This window comes from Artibeus jamaicensis, unplaced genomic scaffold (genome assembly GCF_021234435.1).
Source record: "Artibeus jamaicensis isolate MK-2021 breed Jamaican fruit bat unplaced genomic scaffold, CSHL_Jam_final scaffold_916, whole genome shotgun sequence".
Classification (NCBI taxonomy): Eukaryota; Metazoa; Chordata; class Mammalia; order Chiroptera; family Phyllostomidae; genus Artibeus; species Artibeus jamaicensis.
Genome location: NW_026522059.1, coordinates 11,220,124 through 11,240,088, shown reverse-complemented (window position 1 = coordinate 11,240,088; position 19,965 = coordinate 11,220,124). Strand labels below are relative to the sequence as shown.

Sequence of the window (19,965 nt, the reverse complement as noted above, 5' to 3'; positions counted from 1 at the left end):
ATACATGATAAAGGGCTTGAATTCAGAATATATAAAGAACTCTCAAAATTCAATAATAAGAAAATAGCTCACTCGGGCAAAAAACTTGAACGGAGAATTTACCAAGCATAAATACAAAAGGCAGATAATCACCTGAAAATATGATGAACATCATTTGTCACTAGGAATGCACGTTCAAGTCTCCATGAGGTGCGACGCCTCTTCTCAAATGGCTGTAATTATTGTACAGAGATGCGTCGTGGTTGTGGAGTACCTAGGACTCTCCCACACTGCTGGTGGCGTGTGCAATGGTGCAACCACTTTGAAAACCTTCAACCGTTACTTGAAAGATTAAATCCACACCTACCATAGGCTCTAGTTGTTCCACTTCTAAGAATGGACCCGAGTGGAATGAAAACATATGTTCATACAAGGGCTTGTACAGTGTTCCTAACCACTTTCTTTGTAATAGCTCAGAACTGGAAACAGTCCCGATGTTCATCAGCAGACGAATGGATACATTAATTGTGCCATAGCAACACCATGGAAGATGGCTGGGCAACAGAAAGCATATGATCTGATATGTCCAATAACATAGGTGACTCTCAAAATAATTAGGCCAAGTGAAAGAAGCCAGACCAAATGAAAGAGTGCACAGTGCAGGACCCATTTATATAAATTTCTAGAAAATATTAACTAATCTAAGAGACAGAAAGCAGATCAGTGGTCGCCTCTGGGCAAGGTGGGGTAGGGATAAGAGGAGATTGCAAAGACACAGGGGAAACTTTTGGGGGTGATGGAGATTTTTTTATTATCATGATGGTTTCACAGGGGCATATTTATGTCAAAAATCATTTTACTATTGAAATACGTGCAGCTTTGTTCAGTGTCAATTACACCTGAATAAAATTGAAAAAAAATAACACATACAGGGTGTATCAGTTATTGCCTGAATAAGAATTCAGAAGAAACTAGTAAACAGTCCACCAATTGGAGTTATATATTTTGGAAGATTTTAATGAGAAGAAGGTCGGCAGTGTGGGTACACATCTCTTCAATTGCCAGCCTGACCTTGAGACTTGGCCCAATTAAATCCAAAGATAAGTGTGAAGTGGGAGTCCAGACAAGCTGTAATATGGAAGCCTCCTTATTTAATACATGAAATTGAATAAGACAGCCACATGGGCTGTAACAGCCGTACCAACTGAGCTGGTTAAGGAAATCATTCAGCGGATTTGTCTCTATTACTGGTTTTTAAGAAAACAACGTTGTTTGGTTACATGTGTAAGGTAGAAATGTGGCAAGTAACCTTCAAGTGGTGCCCCCATAGGCTTAACATGCTAAGTTTCCTGAATGATAATGCTAATATTCATACACACTGTTTGTTACCATCTGAAACCCAGTTAGTAAAATGTGGCATGTGGTCTCCTGTGCAATAGATTATTGAAAGTTGTCTGGTTTCTCAGAGCTACCCCTTGGTAACATAAAAAGTTATAAAGTCTGCATTGGTAAATTTTTGTGTGAGTTTTGCTTTTCTGATACAGCTTAAGCTTTTCAAATATCATGGCCATATCGTTTTGTAAAAAGTCATTTTCTGTTGTAGAAACACACATGAACCAGGAATGAAAAGACTAAAGACGTAATCCTGGCTCTCCTACCAACTCATTCTCCTTGTCTGCAAAATGGGGATAATAGAAGTATCTCCCCGTAGTGAACCGAATGGTGGGGCCCCAAAATACTTTCTCGTGACCTAATCCCCAGAACCTATGAATGTTACTTTATTTGGAAAAAAGGTGTTTGCTGGTGTAACTAAGTGAGGGATCTTGAAACAAGCCTGGTCCCTAACTACAAAGACAGAACAGTGAAAGGAAGTTTGAGAGAAAAGAGGAAAAAAGGAAGGTGATGTAAAGATGGAAGCAAAGAATGGAGTGATGTGGTTACAAGCCAGGAAAGCCAGCAGCCACCTGAAGCTAGAAGAGGCAAGAAATGGAATTTCCCCAGAGCCTCTGGCATAAGGGGCTCTGCCAACAGCTTGATTTCAGGGCCTGGCCTCCAGAACCGTGAGAGAATACATTTCTGTTTTCCTAGCCACCAGGCTTGTGGTGATTTATTACTACAGCTGCAGGAAACCAAAAATGACCTCATGGGCCACTGAAGATGGAAATGACAGTACTACCAACACAGTAGGTTTGCTCTGAAGAGTAAGTGAATTAAGTGAGTTAATATTGGTAGAACACTTAGAAAGGTGTTTGATACCCAGTAAGCATTACTGAAGTGCTTAGTGAATTCTTACAAAAAAGAAGTGAGAGCAAGACTTCCAGTCAAGAGGGCAGTATAGGCAAACACAGCTTGAGTCCTCACACAACCGCAACAAAATTACAACTAAAATATGGAACAGCCATCACTCAGAACCATCAGAAATCAAGTTGAATGGAAGTCTGACAGCAACTATGGAATTAAAGAGAACATATTCATCTAGACTAGCAGGAGGGGCAGAGACGGGGAACAGGCTGGTCCCACATCCTGGTGTGTGTGGTGGATAAAAATTCAGGAGGGACATCTTGGGAGCAAGGAGTCCCAACCCCACACCTGGCCTCCCAGACCAGGGTTCCAGTGCCAGTAGGATAAGCCCCCACAAACTTCTGGCTGCAAAAATCAACAGGAATTGAAATATAATTTTTTAAAAAGAAGTGAGGGCAATGCTACTGGTTGATGATGACATTGCCTTTCTGGTGCATCGCTGGGGGCTGGACACCATAATATCGGAGCCTCCTATTAGATCAGGGACTGAAAAAGATAATCATGATGATGGTGAAAAGGGCAAAAGTGGATTCCACAGATGTTCTTTTGCGCCCAAATGTTCTATAAAAGGAACACTTCGATTACCCGTATTTGAGTCCTTGCTTCTCTGTTGGTTGTCTCTACAACCCCTTAATCCCTAAACGCAGTGTAGAATGGACCGCAGGGACCACTGGAGAAAATCACTTTTATTGCCTCCACTGGGAGCCTAAAACTCCGCGGGGACTCCAGAATGCAGAATTCCCGAGCCTAATCTCGCACCCACGTCCCACCTGCAGAAAACTACGGTTCCCAAAAGGCTTTGGTTCCCGCGGGGCGGACTTTGGAAAGGGGCGGAGTCTGAAAGGTCGTTGGCCGATTCCACCGTCCAAAGCGGGAGGGAGTGCCTGGCTGGGGAGTTTGGGAGGGAACCGCCTTCTGATTGGTCGTAAATACAAAGGTTGGCGTCCTCCGCGTGTTGGTACAGTCGGAAGAAGATCCTGGCCTTCGCGGACCAGCGGTCAAATTTCCCGGGCGGGAGCGCGGGGCCTACCGGGAAAGCACTGGACAGTTGTCACCTGGCTGGTGGCTGCCGTAGTGGGCATCGAGATGCAAAGCACAGACCTGGGCAATAAGGAAAGCGGCAAGATATGGCACCGCAAACCATCCCCGGCCACTCGGGAAGGGTAAAGGCCGTGGCAGGAGGGCGCGGGCTGTGCAAGGGGGTGGACACGGCAGGCGAGCAGCGCGTCTGCGTCTTTGGAGAGGCTTTCCAGGGGCTGTTGGAGAGGATCGCTGGAAGGGATGCGGGGCGTCGGGTAGAGGTTCGGGTTCTGGCCCTAATCTGCTCGTGATCCCTGGCTTGCGTGACTTCAGGAAATACGGGCAGCCTGATCCTTGGAGACCCTTCACTGCCCAGGAGCAGGGGTTTGACCAGGATTAGCATGGAGCATGACACAGGTGGTCCTCAGAAACATGTAGGAGAATTTATGCTCCTAGTGAGTGCCAGAGCTCTGCCTGCCTTAACCATCATGGCATCCCTACAGCATTCCTGGCACATAGTAGGTGCTCGGTAAATATTGTTTAGCTGTTGCAGCTGAAAAAGACCGCGAGAGGAAAGAACAGTGAGTGCACTTCCACCCCTTCCAAATGTCGCAGTTAATCCATCCTTCAGTCCTTGTCTGCATTCAGGCCGGCAAGCATTGGTCAACTATTTGTTGACCATCTACAACGTGCTAAGCTACTAAGCGCCGGGAGACAGTAATGGAATTAAACAAACTTCCAGTTCTTGAAAGTTTACATTTCAGCTTGTTTAGGGGTAGTGGTGCAGGATCTATGTCCTGCAATGCAGGACAACCTAGTAAGGCCAGCACTGCTGCTGCTGCTGCTTTTTTTAATAGACTTTTTTTTAAAAGGACAATTTAGGATCATGGCCAATTCGTATGGGGAATTTACACAGATTTCCCATATACCTCCTGTACCCGCAAATGCATAGCCTCACCAATATCAATATCCCCCTCCAGAGTGGAACATTTGTTGCAGCGGATGAACCCTACATTGACATGTCGTGTGCTCGCTTCGGCAGCACATATACTAAAATTGGAACGATACAGAGAAGATTAGCATGGTCCCTGCGCAAGGATGACATGTTGTGATCATCCAAAGTCCACGGTTTACATGAGGATTGACTCTGGGTGTTGTATACATTCTGTGGGTTTGAACAAATTATAATGACATGAATCCACCGTGGTGATACCATACAAAATATTTCCACCGCCCCCCAAATCCTCTGTGCCCTGCCCATTTGTCCCTCCCTCCCCAGCCCTCCTTTCCCTTCCGTTCCCTGGATATCAGCCTCTCCCGTGTGATTTTAATGGAAGCTGTTGCACCAGAGCGATGCCATCTGGGTTCCAGTTGCTGCACACAGGTTGACTTTACTGCTTCTAACTCCCTAGGGTTTCCTGGACTTGGCTTCGTCACTTGAGTTCGTGTTTCAGTGTGTTTCTTGTTCTTGTAATTCTTCTGTTGATTCTTTGGTTGCTCTTCTACAAATCATCAGATTCTTTTTTAAGATCTTATTTATTTAATTTTTTAGAGAGAGGGGAAGGGAGGGAAAGAGGGAAACAATGATGTGATGTGTGAAAGAAACATCCATTTGCATGCCCGCAGCCTGGAACCTAGGCATGTGCCCTGAGGGGAATGGAATGCATGACCTTTAGGTTCACAGGCCAATCGATCGATGCTCAGTCCACTGAGCCACAGCAGCCAGGCCAAATCAGCAGACTTCAAGTGTCAAGTCTACCTGTCCAGACATGATGTTAGTCCACATGCCGGCAGCTTGCGTGGTTTCTGGTGCCCTCAGCCCTGTCTGTGCCACTGACCCTTCAACTCCACAGAAAACATTTTTTGTTCAGAGTTGGGATTCTTTAGTAGGGCGTTTTCACATTTGGAGTTTATGTAAATACCACTCTTACTTCTGATGCGTAAATATTCTAAATGTTATTGCCAACCCAAAATAATTCTCTCTTTTGCTGTAATAAAACACCTAGATATGCATGCAAGATTCCAGAAATGAAAGAAACAAGTCCATGTGGGCGTGTCCTTATTTGCTTCTTCCCGCTTTCCTTTTGTTTGTTACAGAGCGAGGAGCGCTGACTGTGGAGTCAGAGGGACTTCAGTTAAAGTAATGTCCACTCACTAGCTCTGTGACCAAGTTAATCCCTAAGACTGTAAGCGAAGATGATCACACCTGTCAAAGTTGTCATAGGGTATTGTGAAGACTCTAAGAGAGTCTCATGCATTCTCACGTTGAGTAAATATTTGATGTTTTTAGTCTATGTAAGGACTCAGGAACCCTTGTCAGGCATCCTGTGAGCAATTGAGGCAGTTTTTGTAAAATAAATATTAGTATAGTGATTGATATGAAAAATCAGAAGGGCAGAATGTTGCTATTAATTGTGATAATCTAGATGGTAGGGTTGTAATCAATTTCATTTATATATTAGTGTTTTCCTGTAATTTCCTTATTTCCAACAATGATCATGTAATTTTATAATCCAAATACGTAAAAAAATTATACAAGAAAAGACTGGAGGGAAAAGTCATTTGCTCTGAGTTTATTTGCCAGAGAACATTTTGATGTTATTGTCATTTCAATACATTTATCCGTTCCCTCTCTGAGGATATCAGAAAAAAACAGAGCTGGATAGTTAAGTGGTCAAAAATAGATTTTATGCAAGACTATTGATTGCCATGCTGGACAAGACCTCAGTGTAGAACTGGACTTAATTCTGAATCCAGCCTGGGCAGGTGGGAATTTATGGACAAGGGGATGGAAAATTAACAAGAGAAAGCCTCGGGGTGAGGGGTTCTGGCTAAACTGACCCCACAGGATTCTTGCTGAAGACAGTCCAGGTGATAAAAGTCACCTGGGGGCAGAGAGTGGGGAGGGAGATCACACATCAGGGTGATCAGGTACAGAAGGCAGGGCGTTCTCACTAACCTGACTGAGCAGGATTCCTGCTGAAACTAGACTTTACAAAGACGTGCACGCACAGGGCTAAGGAGAAGGTTCAGGGGTCTGATCGAAGTAGGGCAGACCAAGGCTCTCGGTCCGGGACTAGAGAAAAGTGAGCACTGTGAGAATTTTGCCGTTGCAACCGGTGAGCCTGAACAGTCCCGTTTAGATAGACTACACAAAACATTTGACACACTTAATTCAGTTTTTCTAGTATTTTTAGTGTAAGAATACTTAATTTAGTATTTTTAATGAAGTGATCATGTAGAAAGCAGATGTTTCTAATATTAAAATTCAAAAATTCTTAAAAAGTCAACTAAGATAAAAATTATCATTATTTGAAAACTATTGTTGCAATAAAGAATAGGTTATTCTGGTTAAAGACCCAGTATACACACATATCTTATTTTAAGGAGTTAGTTATTTTATGCTGTAAGTTTTATAACAGCTTTCTTTTCAGTAGAGCTGTTATACATGATGTTCCTCAAAAAAAGTAACTTTAGGCAAATATAGCTGCAAATAGAACTCAAGGGCACCTTCACTTTGAAACAAACTCTCATTAGGACACCTTAACATTGGAATACCGAATGAAAATTTTCTTTACATATGGTGGCTTGTGATTTATATAAAACTCAGTACTCTTCACTAATCACATCATTGTTTTCAGCGTGTGTCTTTTGCGTAATGCAACAATTGAAGTCAAAAATGAATTCTCTTATATCCTATTGTGGTCTGTGACTTCGTCGCAATTCATAAATATGTTCCTGTGTGTGTCTGTTTCATAACTGCGTCTGTACCAGTGAACTGTAGGTCCCACGAGGGCAGGACCCATGTCTGTCGATTCCCCAAGGTTCCTGGCTTGTTCAGTATCTGACATACAGTGACCTGTCAGGGATTTGAAGAAGTGAACAGCTACTTGGGTAATGAATACCTTTCTGGACTGTTTTCAGACATCGTTGTAGGATTTCCGAAGAGCAGCAATAGGAGAGAAAGATGGGCAGGCAAAAAACTTCAAGATTAGGGAAGCCATGTATTTCATAACAAGTGATGCCTGACATTGAATTGAATGTGCATTTGTTTGTTTGTTTGTTTTACAGAATTATAGTGAATATCATTCACACCACTTCTGATTACCTTCCCAAAGTTTTGCGATTTTTGAATGTGGCTTTTGATAGCTCAGGTGATTGCTTAATCGCTGGGGACCATCAAGGAAATATCTATGTTTTCGACTTGTCCGGAAATAGGTGGGTGATACTTTGGATATTTCCCTTATTTAATGTTACTAATTCACTGACTTTTAGTATCTGCTACTATTTACTCATTCAGAAAGATTTATTAAATTCTTACTAAAGTTCAGGCACCTTGTAAAACACTGTCATAAATGCTGATGGAAGGAAAAGTAGGAAAAGATAGAAAGATAATACAGTTAGATTTTTTTTAGAGAATTAAATTTCTGGTTTTAACAGTATCTCTTGTGGTTTGTTTTCCTTAAATTAAAAAATTTATTATTGCTAATTTGTCATTTACTGCCTGGTCCTTCATTAGGCAACTTCAAAAGAGCGCAGTGTCTTCGTATGTTGTTGTCAGAATACTCGATCTAAGATGAATCTCAAAGAACTGGTCCTTACTCTTCCTCTTCTTCCCCTTTTCTTCCTCTGCTGAACAACTTAGTACAAAAGCAGTGAGGTGAGACATCACTGGAGGCATCCATGAAGGGGGATGGGTGGGAGGAGGCCTGCGTCCCCCGCGCGCCCCCCCCCCCCCGCACCTGAGAGTCAGAAGGCATCTGCATGGGGGGTTGGGGCAACTGTGGGAAAGACGGGGCCCTGGGCCAAATGAGTAAATATACTGAGGATCCTGGGGACCGCGCTTCTAACTGTGGGAAGGGGAGTCACAGATATGGAAAGTGAAGAAACTAGAATGAGCCTGCGGGACTAGACTGCAACTGGATGTAGCTGAGCAAACTCTGGTTTTGTATATAAGTAGACAGACATAGAAGTACATGTAGGTGTGTGTAGGAGCAAGTGAGTGAGTCACGGAAACATGTATTTCCCAGCTTTGTCCACTCACAGGACCTGGGAGCAAGCGCCCTCTCTCCCTCTTAGCCACACACATACTCAGTGCCCGGGTCTTCTTTACCAAGCACCACTCTGTGCTGAAAGCAGTCGGGGGTTCTTGCAGAAACGGCCACTTCCAGGATGGGGGCAGGGAAAGTACAGGTTGAGCCTGGGACATTTTTGTCACCAGCCAGGGAATTGTACAGAAAATAGTGGGGATGCTTCACAAGGACATAAATGTCAGCTTGAAGAAGCTCCCCCCGGCCAGACTGTAGACAACGTGAGTACCAAAATAAATAATGGTAGTAATGACGCGTAGCCCACCGCATGGAATGGAAATGCCGACATCTGTGCTGCAGTCAACAAACAGTTTAATGAGAACGATAGTTACATGGTCAGAAAGTACCTCCCTCAAAATATTTATTAATTGCAGAGGAGAAAAGGTAATTTTACTGTGGAGAAGCCTGGCAAACACCACCTTATCGCATGATTAAAGTTAAATTATCCGGTAGTGGGACAGCTCAAAACCGTGCCACCTGAGAGGATGCAGGAAAAAGCCAACAGTGTCACCTCTGTGACACTCCTGCCCAGGACAAGGAACCTGAATCTAATCGGTCAAATCAGCAGACAGAGGTCAACTAAGGGCTTTGTGTTTGAATAAGACTGGCCTGTAATCTTCACAGGGTCAAGGTCATAAAACTTGTGGAAAGACTGAAGATCTGTTTGGGACTGACGGAGACTAGCCCCATGTCCAGGAAAGCCATGATGAACCTCAGCTGACCCTTGCTCTGTAAAGGACACTATTGAGACAGTAGGGTCTGAGGGTTAGTTGGCGGTGATGTGAAACATAATTTTCTGATTCCAATGGTTGTATTGTAGACTCTGCAGGAGAATGTCCTTGTTTGTAGGGAACGTGATCTCAGTAACATTCCCAAAAAGCTCAGGAAGAGTTCTTGTGTAACTTATTTATCTGTAGTTTACCAGGTAGAAATCTGTTAGTCATGTTTCTGCTCTTTACCAAAAACGTGATGGTCACAATTCTCCCACCCTTTACCCTTGCCTAACCTATCCTGCCAATTCCCGGTCTTGAATCAATACAACGGCCTCCCCTGTGCTCCCACTGCTAAGTGCAATAATAACTGTTGATAGACTGCAGCCATGAACTTCATCGTCAGTGGTGCTTGGCGCTGCATTTGCCTCGCTGTTATTTACCCCTCCCATCGTCCTCTGAGGGTGTCTAACCTTTATCAGTTTCCTACCCTTATTCTCACTGCCACCTTCAAGCTTCCCTTCCTTCTCCCCAGCCGCAACCTCAAATATATCTGTAAGTTCACCATCCGTACCTCTGTGTCACTTTATGCATAACAATGGGTGATCCTAATTTCTTCCAGTGCCAATCTGTCTTCTGTCGCCACCCCTGGGATATGAGGTCCTCTCTTTTGTTTTGTCCACTGTCCCTTTTCTCTCTATAAATATTTACAGCTGAGTGAGGAATAAGTGGCGGAGATGAGACTTTGTAATCAGGCCCGTGTGATTCTAAAATCACTACACTGGGTTTCCTCAAAGTCTTCCTGAGTTCCCCTGGTATTAAATACAAACGCCTCCTCTCCGTCCTGAAGTTTTCTTCTTATGCTTCCGGATACAGTGTTTTCTTGATTTTTCTTCCTCTCTGTTTATTTTTTCCCTTGCTTCGCTGACACTTCTTCCAGTGTCTGCCTCTTTGTTGTCGCAATACTTTGGGGTCTGCCCTTGGCCACCTTCCTTCCGTGTCTCAGGTATTCTCTTTGATGAGCCTGTCACCACCAAGCCTCAGGCATCATTCAGCTGCACGTGCACACTGTTGACGCAGATCTTCTCCTACGGCCACTGCATGGCTTCTGGGTTGCTGTCCAGGGTGGTGGCCACGGCTGCCTGGAGCTCTGAGCCCTGGAAAGGCGGCTGGTCCAATACAGATGTGCTGGGAGTGTCGAGTACAGCCTGGGTTTTTAAGATGTAGTCTGGAAAAAAATGTAAAATATCTCATGAATATTCCAATTAAATGTTGAAATATTTCAATGTATTGAATTAAGTAAACTATATTGTTAAGATTCATTTGGCCTGTTTCTTTTTACTTTTTCAACATGGCTCCTAGGAAATTTTAAATTACAATACGGCCCACACCCTATTTCTTTGGGACGATATAGCTCTAGGTGTTTTGCAAGGGCCTTAAATTCAACATGTTTAAAATCAGACTTTCTTTTTCCCATCCCCAAACTTGTTCATCTTTTGCCCAAGCCTAAATGTTTATTTTTTGTAAATTAAACTCTAGTTATGTGCCAAGAACTCTGCTGAGCACTTAATATATATTATTTCCTTTAGTCATTGCATAGTATTAGTCACCACAAGAGTCCGATGAGACCTGCCTTCTTCCCTTGACGTGGAGAATTCCTGCTGGCTGCCGCTTCGCCCCTGTGAGATGGGTCTCAGCCTCTCTCCACTTGGCTTCTGGCGCCTCTCCTGTTCGTCCTCTTCATTCTATGCTCGTAGCTCTGGTTGAGATTCACTGGGAGCTTTCTTAGTGACCTCCTCTTCCTCGTCCCTCTCTCCATGTGCCATTGCTGCTGGGTCATCTTCCGAAAGACACGCCCAGTCATAGTTCTGCTGGCTGCCCGTTCTGTGCAAGTAAAATCCAAGCTCCTTTACGTGGCATTTAGCACTGTTTATCATCCATTTCTAGTCTGCCAGGATGGGAACTCATTCTCCGGCTTTCATTTTCTCCATCTCTAAGGACTCCTCCCACCTAAAATTTATGGTTATTGGAAGAATTTCTGATACTAATGCAATCATCTCTTAATAGGTTCAATCTTGTTCAGCGAACAGCACAAGCCTGCACAGCGCTGGCCTTTAATCTTCACAGGAAGTCTGAATTCCTTGTGGCGTTAGCTGATTATTCTATTAAATGTTTCGATACAGGTAAGAAGTCCTCTTAGTTGTCTTTTCAAGCAGAGTAGAATAGAGACTGAAGTGCGGCCAACAGTGTGACAGTCTGTACTGGCTGCGGGAGCGGTCCCCAAAAGACAGCACTCGGGGGCCCGACATGAGCCACAAGCTCAGGGGCCCCGCGGCCATCCTCCCGTGGGGCCAGCTGGCTGCATGTTCAAGGTTCCCCACAGCCAACCTCTAGTTTGATAATTCACTAGGATGACCCGCAGAACTCGGAAAAGCACTATGCTTGTGGTTTTAGTTTTAATGTAGCAAAAGGATAGAAATTAGAACCAAAGGAAGAGACATAGAGTAGACTCTCAGAAGGTTCCATTGTCCTCGAGGATGCATTACCCTCTCAGCATCGGTGTGTGGCCATCCTCACTGCGCATTGCCAAACCACGAAATCCACCTAAGCTTGACGTCCAGAGTTTTCATCGGGGCTTCGTGGTGTCGGCATGATTGATTGCCTTATTGCCCACCTGCTTGAACACAGCTTCCTCCATCCTTGCCTCCTCTCTGTGGAGGTCAGGCTGATGTCAGTGACCCAAAGCCCCAGCTTTCCAATCACTCACGCAGTCCATCTCTCTGGCACGGCCAGCCCCCACCCCGAGGAGCTCTCCTTGGTGTAAACCCGGTGCTGCTGCCTGAGGGACCTGCCCCGAGTAACAGGGACACTGCTACCACTGGGGAGACCCCGGGGCTTGAGAGGTTACCTCCCAAGAGCCTGGACAAAGACCATACATCTCTGAAGGCCAAGAATAATACTCTTGATGTATAACCTATTGTATTTTATATCATATATTTTTTATAGAGTGTAGAGTTCTATTAATTGAACCTGTTAATAAGAAAAAAGGTCTATCAACTCTATTTTTTTCTTGTTACTAAAGTAACCTATCAACTATATTTTTCTTGTTATTAATCGATGTGTTACAATATTTAGAAAAATGTATGTAAACTATAACAGTAGTATGTTCATTTTAACCATCATAATAACCTGTGGATATGGGTACTTAATATCCCCATATTTCAGATGAGGAAACTGAAGCAGAGAGGTAACTTGACCCAGGTGCCATGGTGTCTAAGCAGAGGGACCAGGGACCTAATCTGGTGGCCCAGCTGCCGCGTCCCTGCTCTGAGTCACCGCTGTACGTGCCTGAGGGAAAGTGGTCGTGCTTTGGCCAGTGTCTCTGTGACAGAGACCCCTCTTTCCAGCCTGTGTTCATGCAGAACCCTCTTCACCTTCTAACAAACAGCCTCACCATCTATACTGTTCTGTGCAATCATTTTCTTACCTCAGAAATTCATTCAGTATACTCCACATCACTGCCAAATATTCTAATCTGTGGACGTTTGCCCTCCCAGAATTATTAACCTGGTACCTATTGATGGACGTCAAACTGCTCCCAGTTTTTGGGGTGACAAGCACTGCTGTCACAGAAATTCTGAAAAGCTGAGTCTCTGTGCTCATCTGTGACTGCTTTCCCCAGGTTCCACTCTGTTCTTCTCTCTTAGTGCCATCGTTTTATAGTCTCTTCTTACTGATAGAAGCCCCTGAGGCACTGCCTCTACCTCCCCAAATACCCACCCCCCCACCCGTCTTCACTGCCGAATCCTGCATCTTCGCAGCTTCCATCAGTGGATTCTGACTCTCGCCCCCCGCTCTCCATGCTACTGAGACTTCTGTCTCCAGGGTCTTGAGTAACTTTGATGGCTCAAGTCCTCCGTATACTTTCCTTCTGTTTTTCAGTAGCATCCAACACTGTGGACGAGCTTAACCGCCGTAGTTCCCCTCCTGCCTTTCTCACAGCCTCCATTGTGGTCTCTCTCCTGCCTCTTTTAGTGCTTCCCAGGCTTTCGGGGTTCTGACCCCATTAGAAAGAAGAAATAGAAGATCCCGCATAGGTTGTCAACTTTTATTTTTCTAATGGACACTGGAAAAAACATAACGTCATAAAACAAGGGATTTTTTTAATGTAAATTTAGAAGGATATAATGCTAGATTATAAAGTAGTACTTTAAATGTAGCTTTATAAAAAACTAGTTATTCTTATTTTTCTCATTTGACTGAAGAGCAGTGGAAAAATTCACCGTTAACTAGTGCCAGACTTTTTAGACTGGTGTTTGGAAACCACAGCCTTCTCCCTAAGGGTTTATCTGCTCCGCTGTCTTAGTTTGACCTACTTTGTATCCTAATGTTTCCCAGATTTACATCTAGCTTTCTGTTTTCCTCAGTTCCGTCTTTCTAGAGGAAAAAACAAATCTGATTAAAATATGCCTACCATAGAAAACTTGGGAACGCAGAAAATGAAAAGAGAAAATAAAGATCACTTACGATTTTATTACGATTTTATTACCCAGTGATATTATCATAAATAGTTTGGGGTATTTTTTCTAATCATGGGTGTTCTCTGCTGGTATGTCACACACACATGCGTGCACATGTGTGTACCTCCGAATCAATTTAAAAGTCCAGTGCATTATCCCATTCTTCCCACACTGCTAAAAGTGGTCCTCCCTGTGTATTTCTCATGTTAATTAATGGTATTAACATTAATTAATGTTGATCTCCTCTGTGATCAACAGTGTCTCCTCACAGCCGTTTGGTCACCAAGTCCTTTGATTTTTCTCCTTTTTATGTCTTGAGTTTGTTCTTTCTGAATTGCCACATCTTAGTTTAGACCTTCCTTCCCTCCTTCCCCGGTCATTGCAGCAATGAATGAATCAGTCACCTGTCTGACCTCTTCCTGCTCTCCAGTAGATCCACACTGTACCTCAAAATGCGCTTCCTAAAACACCGGCCCGGTGGGTGCTCTCCATCTGAGAGTGTCCCTCACGAGACAAAGCCCAGGGTCCCAGGCACACACTGAAGGCTGCCCTTAGACCCTGGTTCGGCCTCATCTCCTCACAGCTCCGTGATCCACACACGTGGTACCAACGTGTCCCATAGTGCATTTCATTAACTAGACACAGGCTTCCATCACTGTAGATGTTGACGGGGTGCCTCATAATTCCTGGCCATCAGCTGAACTAGTTCTCGGATGATACATAGGGTTGTGCCCGTGTGACCGTTTTACTTTTTACCCAGTCACCAAGGAGCTGGTTAGCTGGATGAGAGGACACGAGTCGGCAGTGTCTTCGATCTCCGTGCACGCCTCGGGGAGGTACGCCATCACCACTTCGTCTGACACGGCACAGCTCTGGGACTTGGACACCTTTCAGAGGAAGAGAAAGCTGAATATCCTCCAGTCTGTGGGCATACAGAAGGTCAGTGGGGCCGGGGGACGTCTTGGCCTATTGGGCCTCTCAGGCCAGTTTCTTGGCCAGCAGGATTTGTAGATGATTTAAGGGTGGTGACGCTCTTTGTCCCACATACCAGTGTGCTTGTCGCTCAGCAACAAGCAGAGCAACGCGGCCTAGAGAACGGAAGCTGTTGCCCGTGGCTACGGCTTGTAACTCACCGAGCTTCTTACTTTTTTAACTATTATTGTAGCATGTAACTTCAGCTTCAGCAAGTTTGGTAGTTTTTATTTAACTGATTGGTTTTGTTTGAGTTTTTAACTGTTCCCCACATTTTGTTTTGAAAAATGGCAAATGCACAACCGAGGGGTAAGGCTGTCACAGGGAGCACACGGACACCGCCACCTAGATTCTGTCGCTGACGTCTTCCTGTGCTAGACTCGCCCTTGTGTGCTGTGCCTGTGTTCACTAGCTCGTCTTGTGTTTCATTTTCGAGTAAATTGCAGGTGTCCGTATACTTGCCTGTGAATATCTACCCTTCCATTGACTGGGGTGCAGTATGTTTTGATGTCTTGTATGTATACACACACATACATACATGCACGCACACATGGTGAAATGCACAAAGTTACACATTCGTTTGCTACGTTTCGACAACCACATACGCCGTTGGAACCTGTGCAGACCTGCCATTACCATCTGCCCAGAAGGCTCCGGTGGACCCCTCCCCTCCCAGGGAAGCGCTTCCAGCCGGGATTAGTTCTGCCTCTTCTGAACTCCACACAGTCGTGAAGGGCGTGTATAAAGCTTTTTCATTCAGCTTAATGTTTTTGAGATTTATTCATTTTGTGGTGTGTATTAGTAGTTTGTTCTTCTTTATTGCTGAACAGTATTCTATTTTATACATCCATCACTTTTTTTAAAATTCCATTCCTTTTGCTTTTAAGGTTTCATTCTTTTCTATTTGATTAGCTAAATACTGTTCTCAGGATTGTCTCAGTTCCCATGTGGTTAATTATTTTGCTTCAGGTTCTGTTATACATGTAGTATTTCTTTTAATTTCTTGGTTATTAACATGAGTAGCTAGCACTGCCTGTCAGCCCAAAATTTATTTTGTCGTCTCCATGGAAATCCCAGGGTTCTTTAGTTTTCCTCTGATCATTAAAAAAAAGACCAAAGTTGTAGCCAACATATTCATCGGGGATCTAAGCCAAATGTCGTAGTAGGTTGTTTCTTTAATTGCTCTAGGACTTGAATTGAATTTTAAGTTCTAAAGAAGAGAGCATCGGGAGTTGAACCCACAATGGAAACAGTTACGAAACACTGACACAAAACCGTTTGTTCTTTTTGCCCTGAAATTAAAATTAGTGTACGCCGGAGAGATGCCAATTCTAACCTTGCTCTGACCGTGAAGACGTTTTAGTTTAAAAAACGGGACTCAGATGTTAGTGATAAGACAATGGAATCACATGAAGACATGCACAGGCAGCCTGCAGTAGCGCACAAGTAGATTGTTCTAACTTACAGCAGCCGAGCCCTGGCAGGTGCGCTTCGGTTGGTTTGGTGTCAACCCACAAAGCAAACAGTCACCGGCGCAATCCCCAGTCAGGGCACATGCCTAGGTTGTGGGTTCAATCCCCACCTGGGGCATAAAAGATGTTTTTCTCCCTCTTGACTCCCAGTCAGGACACATGCCTGGGCTGCGGGCCAGGTCCCCAGTCGGGGGTTTGTGAGTCTCTGCTGCATCCGGGTTCCTCTCCCTTTTTCCCTCGGTTCCCCTCTTTCTAAAATGAATAAATAAAATCTTTCAAAGAAACTGGATTTGGAAAGCGTAGAATTTTCATATTTTATAAGAAAAGACAACACTCTCCCCCTTATGTTTTTGTTAGTGCTTTTAAAGTTTTTTTCTAAGCTTTTTATGTTTGTCAAGAGATGACACTATCTAAATAGTGGCGTGATTCATTAGGAACAATTTTATAATCATAGAAATCTGGCAATTAAAATCACGGATCCAGTCATGAATAATCAGGTAGGCAGTCATCTGTCACGGCTACTCCCCTGAAATAGCAGTCGGCGCTCATCAGCTGTTATGCTTTTGCTTCCCCCAGTAGGAATAAACTTCATTACTTTTCCAGAAAAACACTGCCCGTTATAATAAAAATCGTAAGTCACTTTTTTTGACACTGGTTTTGGAACCATGTTTTAATGCATTTATTATTGATCATAACATAGTCCTTGCAAATTCCTTCTGTGTGACCTTCATATTGTAAATGCCTTCCAGAATCTTCCGGAAAGGATCTACCAGAGGTTGTCTCTGACAAAGTGAGCCAAGGACGAAAGCGAGGAGCTGGGTGGGGCCAGGGCAGTAGTTGAGAGAGCATTTTTAGTGTATCTTATTAACTCTTATCCTGAGTAGACCTTTTAAATGTAACCAGCATGTGCCATGATGCATTATATATTGTGTGTATTATGGGGGATTTTTTTTAGCCGTTTATTATTGAAAAAAGAGACATTATGATGTGTGTGTGTGAGAAAAACAAACTTTGTGATAACAACCCGCAACTTTTGTTAAAATTGTGCCTTACAGTCCCCTGAAACTTTTGTAGTCCTCTCGTTAACTATTAGAATCACTTCTTAACTGTACGTGTGTAATAGGCTGGGTGATGTAACACAAGTTGAAGTCGAGGTTGCAGAGGGGTTTCGTGGAAGTTCCTCATGGACCCACTATTTTTGCAGTAGTGGGAAAAGACCATGGAGTTGACCTCCCTGGTCAGAGTCATTCTGGCTGCTGTCTCGTTACAGTGGTACTGTCCGTATTGGCTTCTGCATAGTTAAGAGACACTCCAGTCCAGGGTTAAAAGACACTGAACACTTCATCCCCAAAGAATGTATCGTTCCACGAGAAAACAGGTTTCCTTCTGACACTAGTAATAGCATGAGGGGACCTGACAAACCAGGGACTGGAGCGAGAGGCCGCAGATTCCTCAAGTGTTCTGCCTTCTCCTCATGGAGGCCCAGTCCTCTCCAACACAGACACAAGCATACACTTAAAAAATAATAATAAAGTTTGTAAAGACACATCAGTAGAGACAATGACAAAATATGTTCAAATATAAAGTGGTACAATAAATAACCTAGTTAAGGAGGCGCTTCTAGATGGGAATCAAAAATAAATAGCTAGAGATGTAACTGAGGATTGACCGTGTGAAATGTCTCAAGCTATTTGAGGGGATTTGTGTTGAGAAACTGGGCCGTGGTATTTTTGTCCTTCGGGTACTGGTTTCTTTCATTTCTTTCCTGCTCTTCCTTCCTTCCCTCCTTCCTTCCTTCCTTCCTTCCTTCCTTCCTTCCTTCCTTCCTTCCTTCCTTCCTTCCTTCCTTCCCTCCCTCCCTCCCTCCCTCCCTCCCTCCCTTTGTGTGTTTTACGCAAATGACACACAATTATATTTGAGGCCATTGAAACTTGTGGCAAAATGTTGGTCAGTTTAATTAAAATTTAATATTATAGAAAGTAAGCATTATGCCCTGGCTGGGGTGGCTCAGTGGACTGAGCACCAGCCTGCAAACCTAAGGGTCACTAGTTCGATTCCCAGTCTGGGCACATGCCTGGGTTGCAGGCCAGGTCCCTGGTGGGGGTGCGTGTGACAGGCAACCACACGTTGGTGTTTGTCTTTCTCTCTTCTTTTCTCCCTAATTTGCTCTCTAAAAATAAATAAATAAAATCTTTTTTTTTAAGTAAGCATTATGTAGTGCTTATATAATTAAAAAAACAGAAATGAGAGTAAAATATTTTCAATTTTGCTGTCAATTTCAGTTTCACTTGTCATCCAGTCAATTGAATCTCTAAGAAAATATGATCATGCATTTCTTTCCAACTTTCAACTTTTTACATATGTATTAGTGCTCAGCAAACATTTATATACATTTATCTTAAACACTTTGCTGATTTTTTTTTCCTAAAGGATTGACTCTTACAAGCAGATTGACCGGTTCAGAATAGATAATATTTTGCAGGCGGTTGAAGTATGTTCTCCAGTCTGTGTAACCAGTGTTCACTACCAGACGCAGTGCGTGGCAGTGCCCTTTTCCTGTGCTCACGCCTCTGTTTCACAGTGTCGGTGGTTAGTGCTTCATGTAGTGTTCGTATTAGTGCATAGTTTATAAGTGTCGTACACATGCGAGTCTGTGTATAGTTACGTATACATATAGGTGTGTGTTAGGTTGAAGTAAATTTGATCCACATAAAATGGCATCATTTTTATATGAATCTTTTATAAGGTTAAATATTTTTAAGTTGTTATTTAGTATTTTAGGAATTGCCTAGTCATTACAGTCACGTATTTTTTTATTTACAGGATTTTACCTTTTCTTTTTAGTCTTATAGTAATGTGTGAAATATCAGTATTATCCCCTTTCAAATATTGTGGGTGTATTCTTCTCTAATTTAAGAAAGATAATTTTTAAAAAGAAAAATTGGCTACTTGTATAATTTTTAATTTAAAGAGGGCTCTATGATCCTTATATGGACAATAACTTTTTTTTCCTCGCTCTTTAGGTTTTCTTTCTGCCGTTAAGCAATACCATCCTCAGCTGTTTTAGAGATAATTCCATCTTTGCCTGGGAGTGTGATACTCTTTGTTGCAAATACCAGTTGCCAGCTCAGCCTGAAAGCTCTAGTATATCATACAAAGTGTTTGCTGTGACCAGGTAACGTTCATTGCCAGACACTGAGAATGTTTAAGAAATTTAACTTCCAGCAAAATGTTACAAATGTCCATTCAGTATCTTATTGTCAAATGAGGAGAACTTTCTTTCAAACTAGATGTGGTCTGTAGAACTGGTTATTATACTTCGTTGTGGAAAACTTCAACTACACGCAGAAATGTAAAAGCGCGTGACGTCCTACTCACATGCTCTAGTCACCATCGTCCAACAGGCACTTCTGTTCTGCCTTCACTCCTCACTGTCTTAAAGCGAAGCCCACGCGTGTCATTGTATCCGTAAATATTTCAGTGTGTGCTTTTAAAGGATAAGGACACTCTGGAAACATAACCATATTGCTATTATCACATTTTTTAAAAATAGTAATTTTCTGATATTGAAGAAGATCCCGCTGGTATTGATATGACATTGTCATATATGAAGTCATTATTCAAGTTTCCCTGATTTGTCTAATCATTGTTTTGGGGGGTTTTTGTGGCTGGTTTGTTCAAATCAGAAATGAAAGTAGGTTCACACATTGTCTTGGTTGATGTAGCCCCCTTTTCATTTCTTCTTGGAAGTTTATTTGTTAAAGAACTGGTTGTTTGTCCTGTAGAATTTTCTTTTCCTTTCCTTTTCCCTTTCCCTTCCATTTTATTCCTTAGAAAGAAGGAAAGAGGGGAGAAAGAAAGGGAGAGAAACATCGATCATTTGCCTCTTGCATACGCCCCA

The 19,965-nt window shown here is 43.2% G+C and overlaps 1 protein-coding gene and 1 non-coding gene across 2 annotated transcripts in view; both read left to right on the top strand.

Annotated features, from left to right (window-relative positions):
- The first annotated feature begins 3,200 nt into the window (after nucleotides 1–3,200).
- Nucleotides 3,201–19,965, top strand: part of TBC1D31 (TBC1 domain family member 31) — a 48,603-nt gene continuing 31,838 nt past the window's right edge. The window contains exons 1-5 of the mRNA XM_037166750.2: nucleotides 3,201–3,443; nucleotides 7,372–7,518; nucleotides 11,168–11,283; nucleotides 14,381–14,559; nucleotides 19,088–19,239. Of these exons, the coding sequence (XP_037022645.2) occupies nucleotides 3,367–3,443; nucleotides 7,372–7,518; nucleotides 11,168–11,283; nucleotides 14,381–14,559; nucleotides 19,088–19,239 (671 nt within the window). The 5' untranslated portion in view covers nucleotides 3,201–3,366. The remainder of the gene's footprint in view (nucleotides 3,444–7,371; nucleotides 7,519–11,167; nucleotides 11,284–14,380; nucleotides 14,560–19,087; nucleotides 19,240–19,965) is intronic.
- LOC119064859 (U6 spliceosomal RNA) lies at nucleotides 4,327–4,433 on the top strand. Its single transcript, XR_005085497.2, has one exon. It is a non-coding gene; the product is annotated as a U6 spliceosomal RNA (small nuclear RNA).